This window comes from Equus quagga, chromosome 19 (genome assembly GCF_021613505.1).
Source record: "Equus quagga isolate Etosha38 chromosome 19, UCLA_HA_Equagga_1.0, whole genome shotgun sequence".
NCBI lineage: Eukaryota > Metazoa > Chordata > Mammalia > Perissodactyla > Equidae > Equus > Equus quagga.
In genome coordinates this window covers 8,767,483-8,788,386 of record NC_060285.1, presented here as the reverse complement: position 1 = coordinate 8,788,386, position 20,904 = coordinate 8,767,483, and the positions used below count along the sequence as shown (strand labels likewise).

Here is a 20,904-nt window from a genome sequence, read left to right as displayed (position 1 = left end):
CAGCTCTGCCTCCTCCTTCCCTGCCTCTGTACTATCTAAGCCTCCCGATCCTCCATTAGCCCCTGAAGTCGCCCCCCTTTCCTAGCCAGGAGTCGAATCACAGGGAGGCGGCGACTCCGCTGGCCCTCGCTCCCCGCTCCCAGCCGCGGCCCAGCTCCCCCTCCGCCGTCCCTCTTCCCACCCCCAACGGTCCTCAGGCCCGGCTCTCACCTCTCCACCCACTCCCTCAGGAAGCGCAATTCCTCGGTGTGCAGAACGCTGGGGTCCTGCTTACACATTTTCACGAAGGCCCGAAGCTCGCTCACTTTGCGGGGGTCCATGGTGCGGAGGCGGCGGGAGACGGCGCGCTCGGCCGAGGTTGCTGCCTGATTCCAGGCCCCGGCGTTGGCTCAGCGTGACCGCGTAGAAGGGGGCGGCTGCCGCGAGGCAGAACAGACTAGAACCTCCCTGGCCGCCGGCCCCTCCCTCCCAACGGTCTCGTGACCCGGGTCCTTCGCCTGTTTATTCCCACTCCCTCTACCTCTGCCCTTGCGCACTGGCTAGAACCTTCTAGAAGCGTGGCTGTTCGCGCTGTTGCCTGCCTCTCTACGCAAGCATTCTTTACAGTATTCTTAACTCTGAACCAGTTCCTTGGATGGCTGAACCCGCTACATGGTGTTCTCAAGGAGGCGGGAGATATCATTCCCTACAGTGAGTCATTTAGAATTTAAGTAGAGCACGACGTCATGACGCCAAAAGGACCGCCCGGCCGGAGCAGCGGTCACAGCTCTGGCAGTGACGTCAGTATTCTACGCCGCTGTGGGAGGAAAGCCCGGCGTGCGGCGCGGGCCGGAAGAGGAGGGGCGTTTGGCCGGGTTTCCTGGCGACGCAGGCCTCCGGTTGGCAGCTTCTCCCGCTGGTTGTCTCTTTCAGTTCCTGACGCGTGAGCGAGTCGGTCATGCTTTGGTTACTTTCGGCTGCTAAGCTGGTTCCCGCTGTAGCAAGCGCCCGCAGCCTCTCAGGTTAGACTCACTTCCCACAGTGTCCTCTCCGGGGCTTGCTCTCTGAGAAGCCTGAGGCGCCCCACAGGCATCGAAGTTGGTCTCAGGCGATCCCTGGTTCGGCGGAGCTCTCTCCTGCTGGGGTCTCCACTCTCAAACCCTCTGTGCGCTCCTCGGATATCTTCTTTACCTGCTGCTCCTGGAAAAGGGTGGGCCCTGTGTTCGCTCTGCTGTTGAGGTATTCTTGGAAGCGAAGTGACTGCACACTCGTGTACCGTCCCCCAGAGGGGCTGACTTCAAAGTTACTCGGACTCATAGAAGTTGTGTCAGTTGTCACACACGCTTAGGTGACAGAGTGTCTCACATCAGGTAGCTCTTGTTTCTGTTGGGTTGACTTAAAATCTTATTTTCGTGTTTTCAAAGAGTTAACGAGAGCTGGGTCCAAAAGGTACAAGAAACGTATATTGAGTAACACAAATCCTTTGAGCAGTTCCTCTCAGAAGAGGTTATGTTTGGAAATACTCTTCGGGCTTTCTATGTCTTAAAGCCTTGTTTGTAAAGATGAGATGAAGGAGTGTCAGAATGAGGGGGACCATTTTATAGGGTGTGCTCTATCGCGAGCAATTAATCTGATGAACATAAAGCCTGATCAGTGAAAGCCAAATCATTTAACTTACAGGCAGATCTGCCATTCGATCATATTTCGTTTTTGGTGGGCTGATATATGAACAATGTGTGAACCAGAGCATATGGTATTTGACATCAAAGCTCTGTCTTGGCGTATGTTTCCTATGTTGATATACTTGGATTTATTGAAAATGGAATAGTAGTTATATCAAGACTTAATCTTTAAGAAATAAAAGAAAATAAAAAGTAAGCATTGTCCAGTGCACAGACATTGCTCTTCCTTTTAATAGTTAAGCTGCAGAAAGCTGTCACTCTCCGTGGGAGTAGGTGAATAGATATGCAATTAGTCAATCACAGAGGCCACAACCTATGATTTAGAGCTGGAACCATTCTTTGCTTGTGACTTTTTGCGTTTGTTGAGGCTTTGTGTAAAACCTGAATAATCAAGGTTTAGGACTAGATACTGGATTGTACACACCCACATGTTTGAAAGAAATATTCATTATGCTTCATTTTGCCTCAATGGAGTAAATAAATCTAACCACTTCTTATATTAACATCATAAAATATATATTAGCTTTTGAGTAGATGAGTAATCTGCTTGGATCTTCATAAGTCCAATAAGTTAGGGCAGATATCCTCATTTTACTGATGAAGAACTGAAACTAACACAGGATTGCAAGTAGCAAGTCAGGAATTTCAGTTGTATGATTGTTGTCTACTCGTTTTTCTGTTATACCACCCTAGGTCTTACTCTGGCTTAGAAGAGTCCTTTTGGAACTATTTAGCCAGAAAGAATGTATCTTCATTCAATAACTTTTGAGTTAGTAGTCATTGTGGATGAGTCTCCACTTCTTTGGAGTTGCTCACAGTCTAGTCAGAGTGATAGACAAGCAACAGCTAAATGACAATATAGCAAAGGATGGTAATAGAGTCTTGACTCAGGTGACATGGGAGCTCAAAAAAGGCAGTAATGGGTTGTAAATATTATGTCTTTCTGGGATTTTACTAAGTTTTAGAATTTGAAAATTTCACTGACTTGAGGTGCTCATAAAATAGAACGTTGAATGTGTGTGGTGCTCTTGGTTGCCCTTCTTTAGAAAGGCTCTGGGTACGGAGTATTGAGTACCACAGGAAACTTTCTCATCTGTGAAAGTCATGTGTTCCTAAAGTGAAAATGTTTTGACTAGCTAAAGGTTAACCTAATTAGAGTGAGATTTCATTAGTTGGAATATGCAGTTATTTACACCATGTAGTCATCTGAGAAAAAGGAAAATAAAGCACTCCTGATGCATAAGTAAGTTGTATTTTAAAAATATAAATCGTTTAAGATAAATATAAGTCTGAGATGGGGAAGGGACATATTGAAAATATTAAAGAATAAGTAGAGAATGTTTTTTAAAAGTCTGTTTGTGGGGCCGGCCCGGTGGCATAGCAGTTAAGCACATGCATTCCGCTTTGGTGGCCCGAGGTTCGCCGGTTTGGATCCTGGGTGCAGACATGACACCGCTTGGGGAGCCATGCTGTGGTAGGCATCCCACATATAAAGTAGAGGAGGATGGGCACGGATGTTAGCTCAGGGCCAGTCTTCCTCAGCAAAAAGAGGAGGATTGGCGGCAGATGTTAGCTCAGGGCTAATCTTTCTCAAAAAAAAAGTCTGTTTGCAGTTAATTCATTCAACAAACATTAGTTGAGCACCACATATGGGCAGTGAGCACAAAAAGTTTCTAACATCACGGGAAACAGACAAAAAAGCAAGACCGATAGAGGTCCAGTGGTGGGGAGAAAGAAAAAGTGATATTTTCCAGGAGCAGGGAGGGGCAAAGAGGAAATGTGGGCATGCATTTAAAGATTAGGAGATAAGATTTGAGACTTGAAAGGCTTTCGTCAAGCAGTCTAGAGTAATGGAGCCATCCTGGCTGAGGGAATGTATAAAGGCCCAGAACTCTGAAACAGAATGCCTGGTACAAGGCTTTGCAATCATTGGTAAGCCTGGAGGAGCTTTTTTGAAGCATATTCTAGAGCATATTAATATGTGTTGGCACCAGAATGGTTCTATGGTCAAATAAGTATGGGGAATGCTGCGTTTCATAGTGCCCATAATAGACTAATTCTGAGTCTCTGAAGAAGGAAATGTATTTGGCAGTAATTTCCAAAATGTATGTGACTATGGAGCTCTTTTTCTGTGGTGAGTCTTAGACTGGTATCCCTTGGAACACATTTTGGAAAAAGTTGGCCTTCAGCCTAGGATGTATAGAAAGAGGTGGTAGAAAATCAAGTTGGGAAGAAAGCTGGTGGCTGGCTCATGGAGAGTCTTATATATCATCTTAAGAAACAATGAGCTTCTTCCTTTAGGCAGTGGGAAACCATTGAGTAATTTTAAGCTGTGGAGTAAGATTAAATCTGAATTTTTAGTTATCTGTTAAGGGTGGAAAAATGGACTGGAAGGCAAGTCATTTCATTCTTAAATTTTCAGAGACACTTGTTTTTGCTTTTGTTGTTGGAAAATTGCATTTTTTTCCAACTCTGATTAGTCCCACTTACATGGTGACACATAAACTCTGCTAAATACCACATTTTATATAAGTAGCATTTAAAATACGCTAATCTTTCATGATTTTATTTTCTGAAAATAAGCTTTAAATGCTAATTGTCGTCAGTCCCTCCTATAGAATAAATGACCTTTCCACCCACCTACCCCTAAAAATCATACAAAGTGAAACAAAAGCTCACACTTTACTACCAGCAGTCATTTTAGCTTAGTAGACATTATAATTGTTTCTGGTTTCCAAATTTGTTGCATTGCTAAATACCCCTGAACTGTATTTGCTAAAGTTGATTGGGTTTTAGTGCTGCTAGATTATTTGCTGCTATCTTTAAGTCACATTAAAATTTACAGTAATTACATTTCTAAGAGATAAAAGATTAAAATAATCTGATCAGTATATCTTTTTGCTAAAAAAAGGAAGAATTCAATGACAGAGGAACATGCAGGATGCAAGGCATCCAAATTTAACACCTGCAATTCCATCTCAAATGAATGGCAGCTCCCTTCTTCCAGTTGCTAAGGCCAAAAACTTTGACTTCCATTGTACCCACCATCCAGTCCGTCAGTAAATTCTGTTTGGCCCTCCCTTTAGAATGTATCCAGAATTTGGTCACTCTTTACCACCCCTACCACCATCACCCGGGATCAAGCGACTGCAATCTCTTGCCTGGATTGTGATAGCCTGATTTCCCTGCTTTTGCCCTGGCTTACTTTGAGTCTGTTTTCAATGACAGAGGCCAGAGTGGGCTCGTTTAAATATGTCAGATTATGTCACTCTGCTCAGAGCCTCCAGTGGCTTCCTGTCCCATATATAATAACAAAGTCCATACTGTGCTCTAGCATAATCTGACCTCCTGTTACCTTTCTTACCTGGTCTACTTGCTGTCCTAATCAGCCACACCAATCTCCTCCCTGTTGCTCAAACCAGACTGCAGCCCGCCTTACATAGGGACGTTTCACTTGCTAATCCTTCTGCCTGGAATTCTCTTTCACCGGGTGTCCATGTGGCTAACTCCTTCCCTTCCTTTAGGTCTTTACTCAGGTGCAACCACCACTTTTCCCTGGCTACCTTCCTAAAATTTCAACCCTCATACTCCAAAACTTTTATCCCCTTCCTGTACTTTATTTTTTTCCTTAGCTCCTATGACTAACATTATATTTTAATTAATATTTGTTTATTGTCTCTCTCCAGTTTGTAAGCTCTATGATAGCTAAGATTTTTGCTGTTTTTCATTACTGTATCCCAGGTACCCAGAACACTATCTGACAAACAGTATGTACTCAAAAATGCTATTGAATGAATGAAAGAACGAATAAAAATAATAGGCTGAGAAGCAATATATTTTGAAAATGAAATAATTACAGGAGGCTAAGAAGTAATTGTGTTGAAATTAAACTAAGTTCATTAAAAGAAGCAAACATTCAGCTCAAACTACTTGCTCAATATCTGATATATCTGTAACTCATTTATTTTCCTTCCATCATAACCCTAAATTACAATGGCTAAAGATAATATTTTAGAGTAATCTATTTGTAGATCCTGTGTGCATACTCAAAAAGAAAATAGAAAGTTTCCTATCTGGAGTGAAGGCCTGAAGGCCTACCACACATGATATAGCCAGATTGCTCTGAGGAATCCAGGGTAAGTCTGGCTTTTTTTTTTTTTTTTTTTAATTGCAGTAAAATACACATAACATAAAATTTACCATGTTAATCATTTTTAAATATAAAATTTTGTGAAACAGCTCCAGAACTTTTTATCTTGCAAATCTGAAACTATACCCATTAACAATAACTCTCCCTTCCCCCAGACCCTGGTAACCATGATTCTACTTCCCGTTTCTATGAATTTGACTTTGGGTACCTCATATAAGTAGAATCATAAAGCATTTGTCTATGAGTGCCTTATTTCACTTAGGATAATGTCTCAAAGTTCATCCATGTTATAGCATGTAACAAGATTTTCTTCCTTTTTAAGTCTGAATGATATTCCACTGTTTATATGTGCCTGTATGTATAAATATTTTATTTATCCATTCATTCATCAGTTGACGTGTGGGTTGGTTCCACCTCTTAGCTATTGTGAATAAGTAGTGCTGTCAACATGGGTGTACAAATTTGTGTCTGTTTTTAACTTAAAAGAAGATACTTTATACTTTAATTTTTAACGTATAGTGTCTTTAAGTTATGTGTCAAATGTTCTGCCTCTTGGAAAAAAGTCATTTCATGAATAAGTATACAGTCTGAACCTTTGTATCTTAACACATTTTTCGCTCCTAATGCTATACATATTTCAGAAGTTTGTATAGCAGTTTTAAGTAGATAAAAAGAATGAAATAGATTGTAAACTCTACTAAAGGAAAACTATGATACGTAAACATTTAGCTCAAAAACGAAAAGTAAAATAATCTTTGCTGTTTTCCAAATTCTTAACATAACTGTCACCACAAACTCATCTTTTTCTGACATACCTAATCCAAAAACCACTGACCAAATATCCACAATCCTGCTGAACATGTTAAAAACATAATCTTAGTATAGTATTAAACAAATGTTATGACAAAACTCTGATTAACCAAAACACACAAAGTGTCGTGTTCAAATGTTATATGAACATAATGTGTCTCAAGAGTCGATTTAACGATTCCTTTTGGTTGACTTCTTCTTCTGCACCTCTTTATGCTTCTTTTTTTTCCTCTTACCACCTTCTTTGAATCCTGCTGAGAAGATCAGGGGATCCCAGTTGCTGGTGACCCAGGGTATAGCTTGCTCATCATTGTCCACAAAAGTGTATTCACATACATGTTCTGGGCTGTGGGACTTTGGTGAATACTTGTTGAATGACTGTCTTCTCCAGCTGCATTCTTCCACAAAGCCCTCTTCACCTGTCACACTCTTCATAAGGGAAGACTTCAGTTCGCCATTCTCTTCAATTTCTTCTCTTTCTTGATCGTTCTCAATAATTCTTTTTGTATTGGTATTTCTGCCGTTAACAATTTTACCTGAAGTTGTAACAGATATATAGTTGCCCATCCCACTATCGTCAAATGCCAGGGAAGAGAATGAATTAAGGCCCTCATGACCCAGTGAACCATATGGTGTATATCCTGTATCACATGAAGAAAATCTCTCAAAAATTGAATGTTCACTGGAGGGAGAGAAAACGCATCTTCCACCTCTGTTTCTGCTTCCATAGCAGCTCCTTGGACCGTTTAAAAGGTCCTCAAGTGAGTCTTCAAAGAAATGAAATGAAAATGGATCCCTTTCACCAAAAATTTCTCTAAAGACATCATCTGGCTTACGGAATGTGAAGCCATACTCAAAAGAATCATCAAAATGACTTCTGACTCTGCCATTTAATCCTTCTTTGCCATATTTATCATAAGTGTCCCGTTTTTTATCATTTGATAATACCTCATATGCCTCAGCTACTTCTTTGAATTTTCTCTCGGCTTCTTCTTTATTTTCTGGATTTTTATCAGGATGCCATTTAAGTGCCACTTTACGATAAGCCTTTTTAATGTCCTCAGGTGAAGCATATCTCTGCACTCCTAGAACTTCATAGTAATCCACCATGTTTTAACAGATTGTTGGAAAGTGGTGCTCTGCGTAGTCAGAACCGTGGTTTCCTCAGCTCAGGCTCTGCTGGTGGTGGTGGTAGAGGCAGTGACTGCAATAAGCATATTTTTACATTGAAGACAATGTTATTACCATGGGCCACTGCTAGGAGACATTAAGATACTGATTATGTGGCAAGCAGAGTTATAAGCTTATGTCAGAGAGGACTGCATTATTGTGTCATTCTGGGGCTTGGGTAGGGACTAGACCTTCCAAATGGAGCTAGTCCAGAGTGATACCAGGCCATCCTGAACCCTCTGGACCACTTCCCCTCTGTTTCCCTGGAAGCCTCAAACAATGCCTCATAAACCAGCGGAACCTGTTGTTGATGGCCACTGCAAGCCCCTTGCATAATATGACCTCTAGGTTACTGAGCCTTAATAACTGCTCAGTTCTTCCATGTTTTGGTTTGGAAAAATGAAGAATTCGTGAACTATGTGGAAAAAAGTATTCAAGCAGTTGACATATTTGTTTTTTTCAATCAAGAGACTTACAGTTCAGTAGGAGATACAAACAAGTAGCTCAATTACAATATAATAAGAGCTATAATGGGAGAATTACTGGATGGTAAGCAATCATGTGAGAGACACCTAGCTCAGACTTTGGGGTGTCAGGGAAGGCTTCCTGGAGGAAGTAACCTAATATACAAGCTTTCTGCCTGCCAGTGGTGAGTCATTTGAGATGATGGTATCTTTGCCCACTTAAAGTTTACTACTATAAAACACATAGTTAAACATTTTGACAATTAGGCATTTATGTATTCAGTATGTAATGATGGAATGGTTACTTTGTGCAGGACACAATTTTAGCCACTAGTGATAACAGTATTGAACAAAAATACCAATTTTTATGGTCTTTACATTATAATGGAGTACAAATAATAAGAAAACAAAATAATTTGAGACAATGTGATATGTGCTGCAAAAAATTTAAGAATAGTGTGATGAGGGCAGAGAGCCACCTTGGATTGATTTTAGAAGACCTCTAAGGAGATGACACTAGAGCTGAGACCTAGATGACGGAGTCAGCCAGGTGATGATCCAGTACACTAACTACTAGTCATGTTGACGGACAACTGTGGTTGTTTCCAGTGCTGAGCTATTACAAATAAAGCTAGCGTTCATTTCAAGTATAGTGAGAAGCTACTGAAGGGGTTTATGCATCTGACTTACATTAGTAGCTGCTATTTGGAGAATCAGTTGTATGTGGGAAAGCAGAGTTAGAAAACCTGGGGAGAAGCAAACTAGATCAAAGTTGATTTTCTTGTGGGGCAATTTAAATTATCAATAGGCTAGGCCTTAACTAAAAAGACTTGTGTTCTATTCCTGGCTCATTTTGTTGTCCCAGGAAATTCCCTGTAATGATCTGTGTCTGTTTTTCCTCCCCTATGTTGTATTTGTTTTATTTTTCATCACATTTATAAACCCCTCAGTTAAATGATATTCTAATGAGATGTAAAACAATAGTGTATGTTTCTAGACAGTCTTTCAAGACTGCCAGCTCTAAATATTTTTTGCTTTGTGTTTGTTTTGATATGCTGGTTGACTAGAGGAATTGCAAAACTTTTAAACTCAAATAATTTCAATTCTCCAGAACGTATATGTTTACATGTATGTATGTATGGGTTACACATGATCATATTTGTCTACCGTTGAAAATAACAACAATAATAATAATATTGAGCATTTTTTGAGCACCCTCTTTGGCTCAGATACTGTACCAAGCGACTTACATGCAGTTTCTCGTTTAATTGTCACAGTATTCCAGCAAAATAAATATTTTGTGCCCATAAGAAACCTAAGGTTCTGAAAGATAAAGTAATTTGTCTAAGGCTACTTAGCTTTTTAGTGAAACATCTGATCTTTAAACTTGAGTCTGATTCCAAATTATGCTTCTTCCACTCTGTTGCACTTCTTAGACCAGAACTTAAGAAGTTAGGGTCTAGACGTTCCACAAAGGTGTATTGAGAACCTACGATACAGAGAGGAGTTAGAAAATAGAAAATTCTGCTCTCAAGGAATTCGTGTAATTGGAAACAAAAACTTGAAAAACTAATTTCAGTAGAGTGTGAAAGTGTAAGACAAGGATTTGCTTCTGTAATTATTCCCCCCCTTGATCCCTCGCCTCTTCCAGCTGTTGTGCCGTTTTCTCTGAAGCTTTCACAATAAAACTTCTCAGAATTGTTGTCTCTATTTGCCTGCTTTCTTCCATCCCATGCTTTCCTTGGCACATTCCAATCTGGCTTCTATCTTCTTTTCTCTCCCCAGTTTTATTGAGATATAATTGACATATAACATTGCGTGTGTTTAAGGTGTACAGCATAATGATTTGATGTATATACTACAAAATGATTGCCAAAATAAGTTTAGTTATGATCCATCACCTCACATAGTTACAATTTTTTTCTTGTGATAAGAACTTTTAAGATCTACTCTCCTAGCAACTTTCAAATATACAATAGAGAATTGTTAACTATAGTCACCATGCTGTACGTTACATCCCCAGAACTTATTTACCTTATAACTGGAATTTTGTATCTTCTGACCACTTTCACCCATTTTGGCTTCTACTTTTCATACTCTACTAAAACTCCAGTCAGGGTCTCCAGTGACTTCCATGTTGCCAAATCCAGTAGTTGTCCTTTTGGCTTCCTCTTATTTAGTAGCATTTGCCACAGGTGGGTGCTTCCCTCTTCTTAAAACTCTTGTTTTTTAACTTCCTAAATACCATATTCTAGTTTTCTTCCTTTTTCCTGTGCTTTTCCTTCTGACACTAAAATATTTTAGTACCTGGACTATCTGCACAATCTCCCTAGGTTATATCTAGTCCTAGGGCTTTAGATACCCTCCATGTGCTTATGACACCTTAATTTATATATCCAGCCTGTCACTTTTCCCCCTGAACTTAAGATTGCCTATTTGATCTCTCCAGTAGAATATCGAATAAGTATCTCAGTCCTTTCCGTTTCTGTTAATGGTACAACCATCCACCCACTTGTTCAGGCCAAAAACCTGGGAATCATTCTTAATTTCTCTTTTTTCTTTACTCCCTGCATATAATCAGAGGCCATACTTGTTGGCTTTTGACCTTCAAAATATATCCCAATCTAATCACTGGGGAAATAAAGTCAAATAACAAATGATCCCTGCCTTCCAAAAGTTTATAGTAGACTGGCAAACTGATTAGCAATTATGTGCAGTGTAGTAGGTATTAAAATAGAATTCAGTACAAGAGCATTGAAGAGGGGAATTTGCATCAGAAACAGTAGGAGTGGGGAGTTATAAGAGAAGGCTTCCTAGATTAAGTGATGTTTAAGCTGATTTTTGAGAAGTTGGGTAGTCATAGAAGCAGGCAAAGGCCATTTTAGAGGAGAGAACTGCATTTTTGAAGGCAAAAGCTATTACAATACAGTCTAATTAGTTGGGTCTCTTCAAGTAGTTTAGTGTGGCTGCAGTAATGTTTTTTGAGGTTCAGGCCAGAGGAGTGAGCAGAGCCCAGATCATTGCAGAGTGGTAAGCTAGAATTCGAAGAATGCAGTGTTAGTTAGTGTGGGAAACTGGAAAGTTAAGGACAGATCCTGGAATTTAAACCTGATTTGGTTGACAATACCTTTGAAGAGATTGAGGCAAAGCACTAGAAGGATGGCTTTGAAAACAGCCTGTCCTATAGAGGATGAATTGAAGAAGAGAGACAAGACCCAAGACAGGCAGATCAGTTAGGAGACTATTGCGGTAGTCCAGATGGATTGATGACCGTCTAAAGTAAGGAATGACCCTCCTTTGAATTGAGTTGGATATTTTAGAAGTAGGATTTGACATACCAGCTTTGCTACTAACTAATATATAATTTTTGGGGCAAAAAATCCTGTTTATGTGAATGTGGGTAAAAAGCTATCAAGACTTTATTTTTTAACTTACTGAGAATAAACATTTTAATTTATGTCTCATTAAAGTATTGGTTTGTTTTGCATTTGTTAGAGTTAAGCTTCCTCTGCTTAGAAGTGGTACAAAATTAAAGGATTGGGTATTCTAGTATTATTTCATCTGAACATTAAAAAAGAGAAAATTGGTTAACTTTTTACATTCACTTATTTTACTGCTGAAGCTGTAATGTAGACGGTGTAGTCTAATGGTTATGGGCTCTATAAATTGATTGTTGTTCAAGTCCTAGTTCTTCATCTTGGACAAGTTTCTTAACCTTTCTGTGTGTGTTTTTATCATCTTTAAATGGGAAGTAGTGTAATAGATAACCTCAAACATAAACATACTACTATTTGTGTAAAGAAGGGGATATCAATAGATAGATTTGATTTCAACAAAGAAATGATAATACTGGCTGCTGCAAGGAAGGGATACAGGGTAACTTGGGGGCAGGTGTGGGAGGAAGGCTTTTTCCTATAAATTCCTTCTGTAGCTTTTGAACTTTGATCCATATGAATATGTTACCAGTTCAAAAATTAGTTAAAAATTTAAAATAGTACTTACCTCACACAGCTATAAGGATTAAATAAGTTAATACATACAGATGCTTAGAATACTTTCTGGAATATAAAAATGGAATAAATGTTAACTATCATCATGATCATCATCATTATCATCGACCAGCTGCGCTTTGAAACCATTAAATGTATTGTGCCTCTACTGTTTGCTGTAATAAGGAAAAATGGAGCTACATCCTATGTTGTGTGAGCTTTGATTAGGACAAGAGTTTGCATACAGGTGAAAAAAGCTCAGGTATTTCTGCTAAACTTGTAATTGTATTCCTTTTCTTCATACTACTACATCCGAGTTACTCCACCAACACGTTCTTGTACATGGACAAAGCACCATCGTCTCTTCCCTGTGCCTTCTCTACTTTCAAGAAACACAAATGCCAAGGGTCAAGTCACTAAAAAATTAAGTGGGCCAAAGGCTACTATGCATTGGTGAAGGTCTGAGGGTGTTTGCAGATAACACTGAAGGGAATCTGATGTTTGGGTGGGGCAGAGGCTGGACTCAGGATCCCTTTGTACTCTTAGAAATTATTGAGGATCCTCACATCCTCCCGTCTGTCCCTTAGCTGGAGCTGATCTCAGTATAGAGACATAGACGTTTAGTGCAGTTTTTTTCCAATTGCAAGTTGTAATCTTAGTAGGTCATTGTATTAGTTTCCTGAGGCTGCAGTAACAAATTACAGCAAACATGGTGGGCTTAAAACAACGGAAATATATTCTCTCAGAGTTCTGGAGGCTAGAAGTCCAAAATCAGGTGTCAGCAGGGCTGCACTCCTTCCAAAAGGTCTAGGAGAGAATCCATTCTTTACCTCTTCCAGCTTTTGGTGGCTGTAGGTGTTCCTTGGCTTGTGGCCACATCACTTCAGGCTCTGCCTTTGTGGTTACATTGCTTCCTCTTCCTCTGTCTTCTCTTCTATCTCAAATCTCCCTCTGTGTTTCTCTTATAACAGCACTTGTTATTGGATTTAGGACCTACTCAGATGATCTTCTCATCTCAAGATCTGTAATTAGATCTGCAAAGATCCTTTTTCCAACTAAATTAACAGTCACAGGTTCGGGGGATTAGAGCTTGGGTGTATCTTTTGAGGGGCTACTGTTCAAGACATTACAGTAGTAAAATCATTTTAGTGCACTGAGACAAACTTACTTAATGAAATAGGACAGAAAAAATATTAGTCACAGAGTAGTATTTAGTGAAATTTTTACATATATAGGTCTATATTTACTATGTTGCTGTGTAAAATGTATCTCTTACTGTGGGTCTTAGTTTTAAAACTTTGAAAGCCATTACCTACTATAACTGCTTTATTTCACAAGTGAAGAAATAAGTGCAGAGGAATTATGTAAAATGCCAAGATCACATAGATAATCGAACTAAGCTAGAACTAGCACTTTTTTCTGCTGTACTATGCTGCCTTTAACTCTTTGTCTTAGATTGCCTTCCAGAGTGCATACTTATTTCCTTCATTCTTCTGTTTACCTCTTTTTTTAACCTTTTATTATGGAAAATTTCAAACATATACACAAGTAGGTAGAGTTGTATAATGAACTCTCATGTACTTGTCACTCAGCTTCAGCAGTTATCAACTCATGGCCAGTCATTTCATCCAAATCCCCATTCATCGTCTCGCCAATCCACCCCTGCTCCATATTTTTTTTGAGGCAAATCCCAGATCATATCACTTCATCTGTAAGTATTCAATTTATATCTCTAAAAGATAAGGTTATTCTTTTTAACATAACCATAAAACTATTATCACACCTTAAAAAAATAAACGTTACATCCATAATACCATCAACTATGCAGACTCTCCAAATTTCTAATGATCCTATAAATGTAATAAATAGTGCAAATTGGTATTTGTTTTACACTTTGTTGCTTGGATCAGGATCCATATAAGGTCTACATGTTATAATTGGTTGATAATGACTTTTAAGGTTTTCTTAGTCTATACATTCCCTCTTCCATCTCTTACCACCCCTACCTCCCCTGGAATTTATGTAGAAGAAACTGAGTTGTCTGTCTTGTAGTATTCCGCAGTCTGGACTTTGTTGATTGCATCCCTGTTGTGTCATTTAGCAAGTTCCTCTGTCTTCTATGTTTCTGTAAATTGCTTGCCTCATCTTTCTTAAGCTGTCAATGTGCATAGACTGGGCATATTCCCTAATATGTATTCTATACATTTTCTAAAGATAGATTCCAGGAAATCCTTGTTTAATATTTTGTCTTTTTTCTCATTTTTCACTATTAACCGTATTTTCATACTGCCAGAAACCTGTACCATTGTCTGTCTTTTTAATCATCCCAGAAGCTATAATTTTTCTCAATGATCCTCTGTAAATTTAATTCAGAGTTGACATTTAAGACTCCTGACTCTCCAGATACATACACCATCATTCATACTTCATAATCTCTACAATGACCTTTACCTTGATCCTGACTTACCACATTCTGCTGTTGTAGTGATTGTATGTTCACAAGGAGATTCTATAGTACTGATTGTGTTGTTGGGATTCAACAGACAAGACCTACTGAGCAGCAGGGTGGAGGGATAAGATCAAAGATTTTGGAGTTAAACCTGGATTTGAATACCAGCTTCCCCAATACTAACTGTAACATTGCACAAATTACTTCTCTGGGTTTGATTACTTATTTATAAAAAAGTGATGATAATGCCTACCTCACATGGCAGTTAAAAATCTAATTCCTTATTTTGCCATACAAAGCCTTCAATGGTCCAATCTAAAAGATTTTCTAATCTTTTCATCTCCCTCCAGCAACACCGACCTGAAACTCTCTCTCCCTCTTCCCCCTGCATGCACACACACACCTATAAACACTGTATCTTCTCTTTCATAATCTCATTCATGATACCTTTCCCACCCCTTGTCTCCTTCACTTGACTGATTCCTATTCAGAGTAGGCCTCACCTACTTCTGCAGTCCCACACAAACACCTTTTGTGTGCTTCTCTGTGTTCCCCAGAGCACTGTACGCCTATCTTTGTCATTACACCATCCCACAGCATTTTATTAGCCTGTGTGCTCTCAAAAGCCTTGTGTTTGAACCCACTACTGCATTCACCATGTAGTATTATAATGCTCTGTTTTGTCTCACCTCCACTAGACTGCATATTCTTTGAAGACCGGGGCAAATAGTTGTCTTATTCTTGTATCTTTCCCAGCATGTATTCCAATCATATGTTAATAAATCTTGTTGAACAAGTGCTAATAATACTGTTTATTGTATGCCATGATTAAGCATTTTCATACATTATTTTATCTAGCTTTAACATTCCAAGATTAAATGAGATAGCATGTGCATGTTTCTTCATACGTCACATATCGTCAATAAAAGCATTAATTCTTTTTCTGAGTTTTAGGTCACAGCTTCACCCTACCTCTGTGAGATACTTCCTAACCCCTTCCCCTGCTTTCATTTGTTGACTTCCTTCTGTTCCCATAGGTCCCTGTTCTTAGCTCCGTCATACTACGTATATATACACCTCTACTGTGCTATAGTAGACTAAGGTTGCTCAGGGTGAAGATGATTTCATTCTATATTCCTAGAGCCCAACACAGGCTCTGGCTGGCATGAGGAAGGGCCATATAGATATTGAAGGAAATACTCATTTACATTTTTCTAAAGCATCCAACTTCTGGAGATTGATAAATGTATATATACTGTGAGGACTTTCTAAATTTGTTGTTCCACTTCATCCTCTTTATTTTTCCCTCAGGATGCGTGTCATGTTCACAGCGAAGGTACTCCCTCCAGCCCATCCCAGAAAGGAGGGTTCCAAACCGATACTTAGGCCAGCCCAGCCCCTTTACACACCCACACCTGCTCAGACCAGGTAAGGCCTTTTAACTGTAATAACTGCCTCACTCTTTAGGTGTTTAATCTAGAACTGTGCTATCCGATAGAATTTTTTGCAGTGATGGATAGGTCTGTGCTGGCCAATACAGTAGGCACTAGCCACAAGTGTCTGTTGTACACTTAGAATGTTGCTAGTGCAACTGAGGAACTAAATTTTTAATTTAATTTTATTGTAGTAAATTTAAATTTAAACCTAAATAGCTACATGTGGCTATAGGTACTGTGTTGACAGCACCATCTAAGCAATAAATACTATAAGCCTTACAATTCAGAATTATCAGTGAAAAGTATTTCAGGATGGTTTTTTTGTTTGTTTTTTTTTAAAGATTTTATTTTTTTCCTGTTTCTCCCCAAAGCCCCCCGGTACATAGTTGTATATTCTTCGTTGTGAGTCCTTCTAGTTGTGGCATGTGGGACGCTGCCTCAGCATGGTTTGATGAGCAGTGCTGTGTCCGCGCCCAGGATTTGAACCAATGAAATACTGGGCTGCCTGTAGCAAAGCGCGCGAACTTAACCACTCGGCCCCGGGGCCAGCCCCTTTCAGGATGTTTTTAAAGAAAAAATTCTGTTGCTTTCTAAGAGTTTCTACCACTGTGTTCTAATTATTGATTCCTTGTGAACTACTGTGTTAAAGACAGTTTAGAAAACACGTTTTTCTTGAAAGTGTTAAACGCACATTTCAAAGTTTTGTTTAACAAAAATATTTCTATATAGATTATGCAAGATTTCCAGATCTGATTGTCACATCTTTGAGAGATGATAACAGTGATAAAGGTGATGCAAAAAGTTGGTAAAGGTTTACCTCACTAATTTTTTTCTGCTATAAGAGTCCAGTGTTGCTCCTAGAAGATGTGTCATCACTCTTGCTCAAATTCATACCTAAAGGTTTTTGTTTTGTTTTGTTTTGTTAAAAAGGCAGTTAAGGGGCCAGCCCAGTGGCATAGTGGTTAAGTTCGTGCACTCTGCTGCAGCGGCCTAGGGTTCACAGGTTTGGATCCCAGGCACAGACTTGGACACCACTCATCAAGCCATGCTGTGGCAGCAGCCCACATACAAAATAGAGGAAAGCTGACACAGATGTTAGCTCAGGGACAATCTTCCTCACCAAAATAAAAAAAACAAACAAAAAAACAGTTAAGGGGTGAACTATGGTGAATGAATATCATCCCAAAGAGATAGGTAGGGTAAAACCAAATGCTTTGTAGAAAAAGCAGTCAGGTTTTCAAGGGAAATTAGTTGTTTCTTCTGCCACGGGAAATTAAATCTGTATTCACTATGTAAGCATATATATATTAATAATCTAAATTGCCTTCAGAAATATGTTACTCTGTCACTATCTCCACTTAGTGAATGATACCAGTGTGTCTCTCAGTGAGGGCTTCCTTTTGCTGATTCTTCATCAGACTGGAATTCCTGCTGGGAAGTTGGCTGAGACTCAGGAAATGCAGCTCACCACTGAAACACACAAGAAATCAGTTTTTCAAAGCTGTAAGGTAAGCTTGATAGCAATCCAGTTGGTATTAGTTTAAGTATTTCCCTACCCTATCTGCCTACCTGTAACTTCAATTTTTTTTTGAAGTGGAATTGGTATTAAGTTTTACCAGCTTTGAAAATTATTGATTTCTCATGGTGAGATGCTTTTACATAGTGAGCTGCATTTTCCGGGCCCAGAAACTAGTAACCATATTGTCAAGACGATGGCCCTGTATCTAGACTGTTTGCTATGCATGTTATGTGCATGTTAAATATACAAAAAGTGAGTGTAAGTAAATGTACACACATACGTTTTCATACATATACATATGGTCCTGTCACCTATGGGGGAAAAGGGCTGCCCGTCCTAATTTTTACTCTCCTGGATCTAGGGTTTTGGACATTGGGGTAAGTGAGAAGGAACAGAAGTAGATGGAATTTTAAAACAGAATTATCAATGTTAAAGAAACCATCAGGTATACAGTAGTGTACCCCCTTGTCCGTGGGAGATATGTTCTAAGACTTCCAGTGGATACCTGAAACCAAACCCTATATATACTGTGTTTTTTCCTATACCTACATACCTATGGTAAAGTTTAATTTATAAACTAGGCACAGAAAGAGATTAACAACAACAATAATAAAATAAAACAATTATAACAGTATACTGTAATAAACGTTGGGTGAATGTTGTCTCTCTCTCGCAATGTCTTACTGTACTGCACTCACCCTTCTTCTTGTGATGATGTGAGATGATACAATGCCTATGTGATGAGATGAAGTGAGGGGAATGACGTAGGCCTTGTGATGTAGCGTTAGACTGCTATTGACAGTCTGGCAGTATGTCAGAAGGAGGATCATCAAGCCACGGCAATGTGATGGGTGACTGTCGGGAGCAGCCGATGTCGGAGGTTGACCACTGGTAACTGAAACTGCAGAAACTGCGGATAAGGGGGGACTACTGTACAGTTGTTGGATGCAAAACTATATAAGAATCCAAAGAATCATCATCTTTCTCAATGTAGAGATGCAAAACTTATGGAAGTAACACATATAACAAATGATTATGGGATGGAGGAAGGGTAAATTTTTAAGAAAAATTAAAAGGCATGTAATAGTTTTTTTAAAAATCTCTTTTACAGAACCAAAGTCAGTTTGTTAGTTTGGGGTATAAAATTATTTTGCCTGTTACTTGATTTGCTCCTAAAGTTTTCATGTTTGGCATAGTTATTTTCCCAATACTTGCCAGTACTTAAAACTTGTGGAAAATATCTCAATCCCTTTCCTAATTATTACACAAGTTCCATATATATTATAGAAAAATTAGAGAATACAGATAAGCATAAATTTTTTTAATTACTCATAATCCCATCTCTCAGAGAAAACCTCTAGTGAGATTTGGTATGTGTATCTTTCCAGACTTATTTCTTATATAGAAATGTGTATGTGTGTGTGCGTGTACACATTCTGTGTACTGATCAATTATTTCCTTAAAATAAATTCTTAGAAGTAAAATTACTGGATCAGCTCCTGAATTTTTGAGAGCTGTTTCCCTTGGATTTTCTCTCGACCATACCTATGTAAGTTTTCTGAAGCAACAGTAACTTGAAAAATGTTCAGCACAATGACATGGGAGACAAAAGGATTCTGTTCTGGCTCTGCTAATACTGCTTTAGATGGAAATAGAGTCAGGTTGACTCCCCCAAGTCCTCCTAGTGATTTTTAAAACTTATTTCCTTACAGAAATCTGAACATTGTAGACCATTTCTTCTTTTTATGACATTGCCATCCTTGTGCTAAGGACTTGTTTATAGAGACAGAAAATGTCGCTTCATCCTCCTTAATCACTAATGTGCCTTCCACGTATCACCCAGGGAAGAAAACTGATTCCATGTAGAAAGGCAAGTGGCATTCTTAGCTATATACTATTATTAACTGTGAATCTACTTTTTATAATACCTGTACAAGAAAGACACTTACCTAGTTCTCTGACACTGCCACAGGAGTCATGCTGTCATTAGCAGAACAGCAAGGCGCTCAGCCCAAAGAAACACTGAAACTTATCAGGGAATAGGAAGAATTAGTGCCTAGTGAAGCATTATTTTCAAAAACCTATATTTCTAACATTTTTGCATTCCTAAGCAAAATTAACTTTGGAGTATGTGATATAGTTTGGAGTGCTTTAAGAAAAGGCTATTCAGAGAGTTGGGCTTGTCAATAATTGTCTGACATATCCAGAACCAATTCATTGTTTGCTTTCAGCTCCAGCAGTGAACAGATTCATTGGGAAGTAATCGGTATATAACTGTGTGGCCCACAGTTTAGGGAATGCTTTTGCCATTTACTTTTTTGTCCCTTATCATCAAATATAATGGCTGAGACTATACAGTTATTGTCAAGTATAATATTTTAAATGATGAAAAGATTGGTTCTAGAGTGGGTATAGATAATAATTCCCAAATCTTCCTTTAAATGTTTCAAAATCACTTAGGTATCCATCTTTCAGTGGTAGTTTACTTGTAGTTCTGCCTTGAGCAAGGGGTGTATTTTTTGTTGTTGTTTTCTTAAACATGGTTGACTTTAATAATATCTAAAAGATCAAGATTTATTTTAGTGGGGTGAGGTTTTTATATTATTTCAAAGATTAAAATTTTGTCTAAGAAATGACAGAAACTGAAAGTGGTTTGAAGCTACCTTGACAATTAGGTGAGATTTTTCAAAATACAGTATGTGCCAGGATCCCATGGGCTTGCCGAATCAGAATCTGGAGGGAAGGGCTTAGACCGCGTGTTTTCAAGAGCTCTCTGGGTGTTTCTGTGCACACCACTGGCCTAATGGGTAGTCATTTAGCTGGGTGCATGAAGATGCCTGATGACTTACAGGAACAAGCCAGATCTTTGGCCACAGGCCACATTTTGAAGCAGAGCATGCCTTCCTCATGGCTCTCAGATGTCCTCCTGCCCAAAGCCTTAATTCTTAAATTCATTCACGTTTATCATCACCACCATCAAACGTTTACTGAATGATGGCTTACATTTATCCAGTCATTTCAAAACACTTTGTATAGATTATACTTGATAGGCAGAGTAGTAGTCTAAAAAAGTTTTATATTCCTAGAATTTTTAATTTAAATTCAAGGCCTACTTTTTCCCTAGATTCTTCACCGTGAAGTCCACCTGTTTTTATAAAGTAATGTATTTTCTTCTTCACTCTGTGTACCTATCAAATTTTAAAAATATCTGTATATTTATATCGATTATACATTTTCCTCTTGTCTTCATCTTCTG

At 38.8% G+C, this 20,904-nt stretch overlaps 2 protein-coding genes across 10 annotated transcripts in view; one reads left to right on the top strand and one right to left on the bottom strand.

Annotated features, from left to right (window-relative positions):
• Positions 1-532, bottom strand: part of ST13 (ST13 Hsp70 interacting protein) — a 29,067-nt gene extending 28,535 nt beyond the window's left edge. The window contains exon 1 of the mRNA XM_046646863.1: positions 211-532. Coding sequence (XP_046502819.1) covers positions 211-320 — 110 coding nt within the window. The 5' untranslated portion in view covers positions 321-532. The remainder of the gene's footprint in view (positions 1-210) is intronic.
• A 314-nt stretch (positions 533-846) lies between these two features.
• The window catches only part of XPNPEP3 (X-prolyl aminopeptidase 3), a 65,953-nt gene continuing 45,895 nt past the window's right edge, over positions 847-20,904 (top strand). For 7 of the 9 annotated variants that reach the window (XR_006886156.1, XR_006886155.1, XM_046646400.1 and 4 more), the window contains exons 1-2: positions 847-1,001; positions 16,005-16,121. Coding sequence is in view for 5 of the 9 variants with exons in the window: in XM_046646400.1 (XP_046502356.1) it covers positions 938-1,001; positions 16,005-16,121 (181 nt within the window). In the remaining 4 variants the exon portion in view is untranslated. Of the gene's footprint in view, positions 1,002-15,999; positions 16,122-17,491; positions 17,638-20,904 lie in introns of those variants that run through there. The other 2 variants (XM_046646401.1, XM_046646402.1) reach the window with 2 other exon arrangements.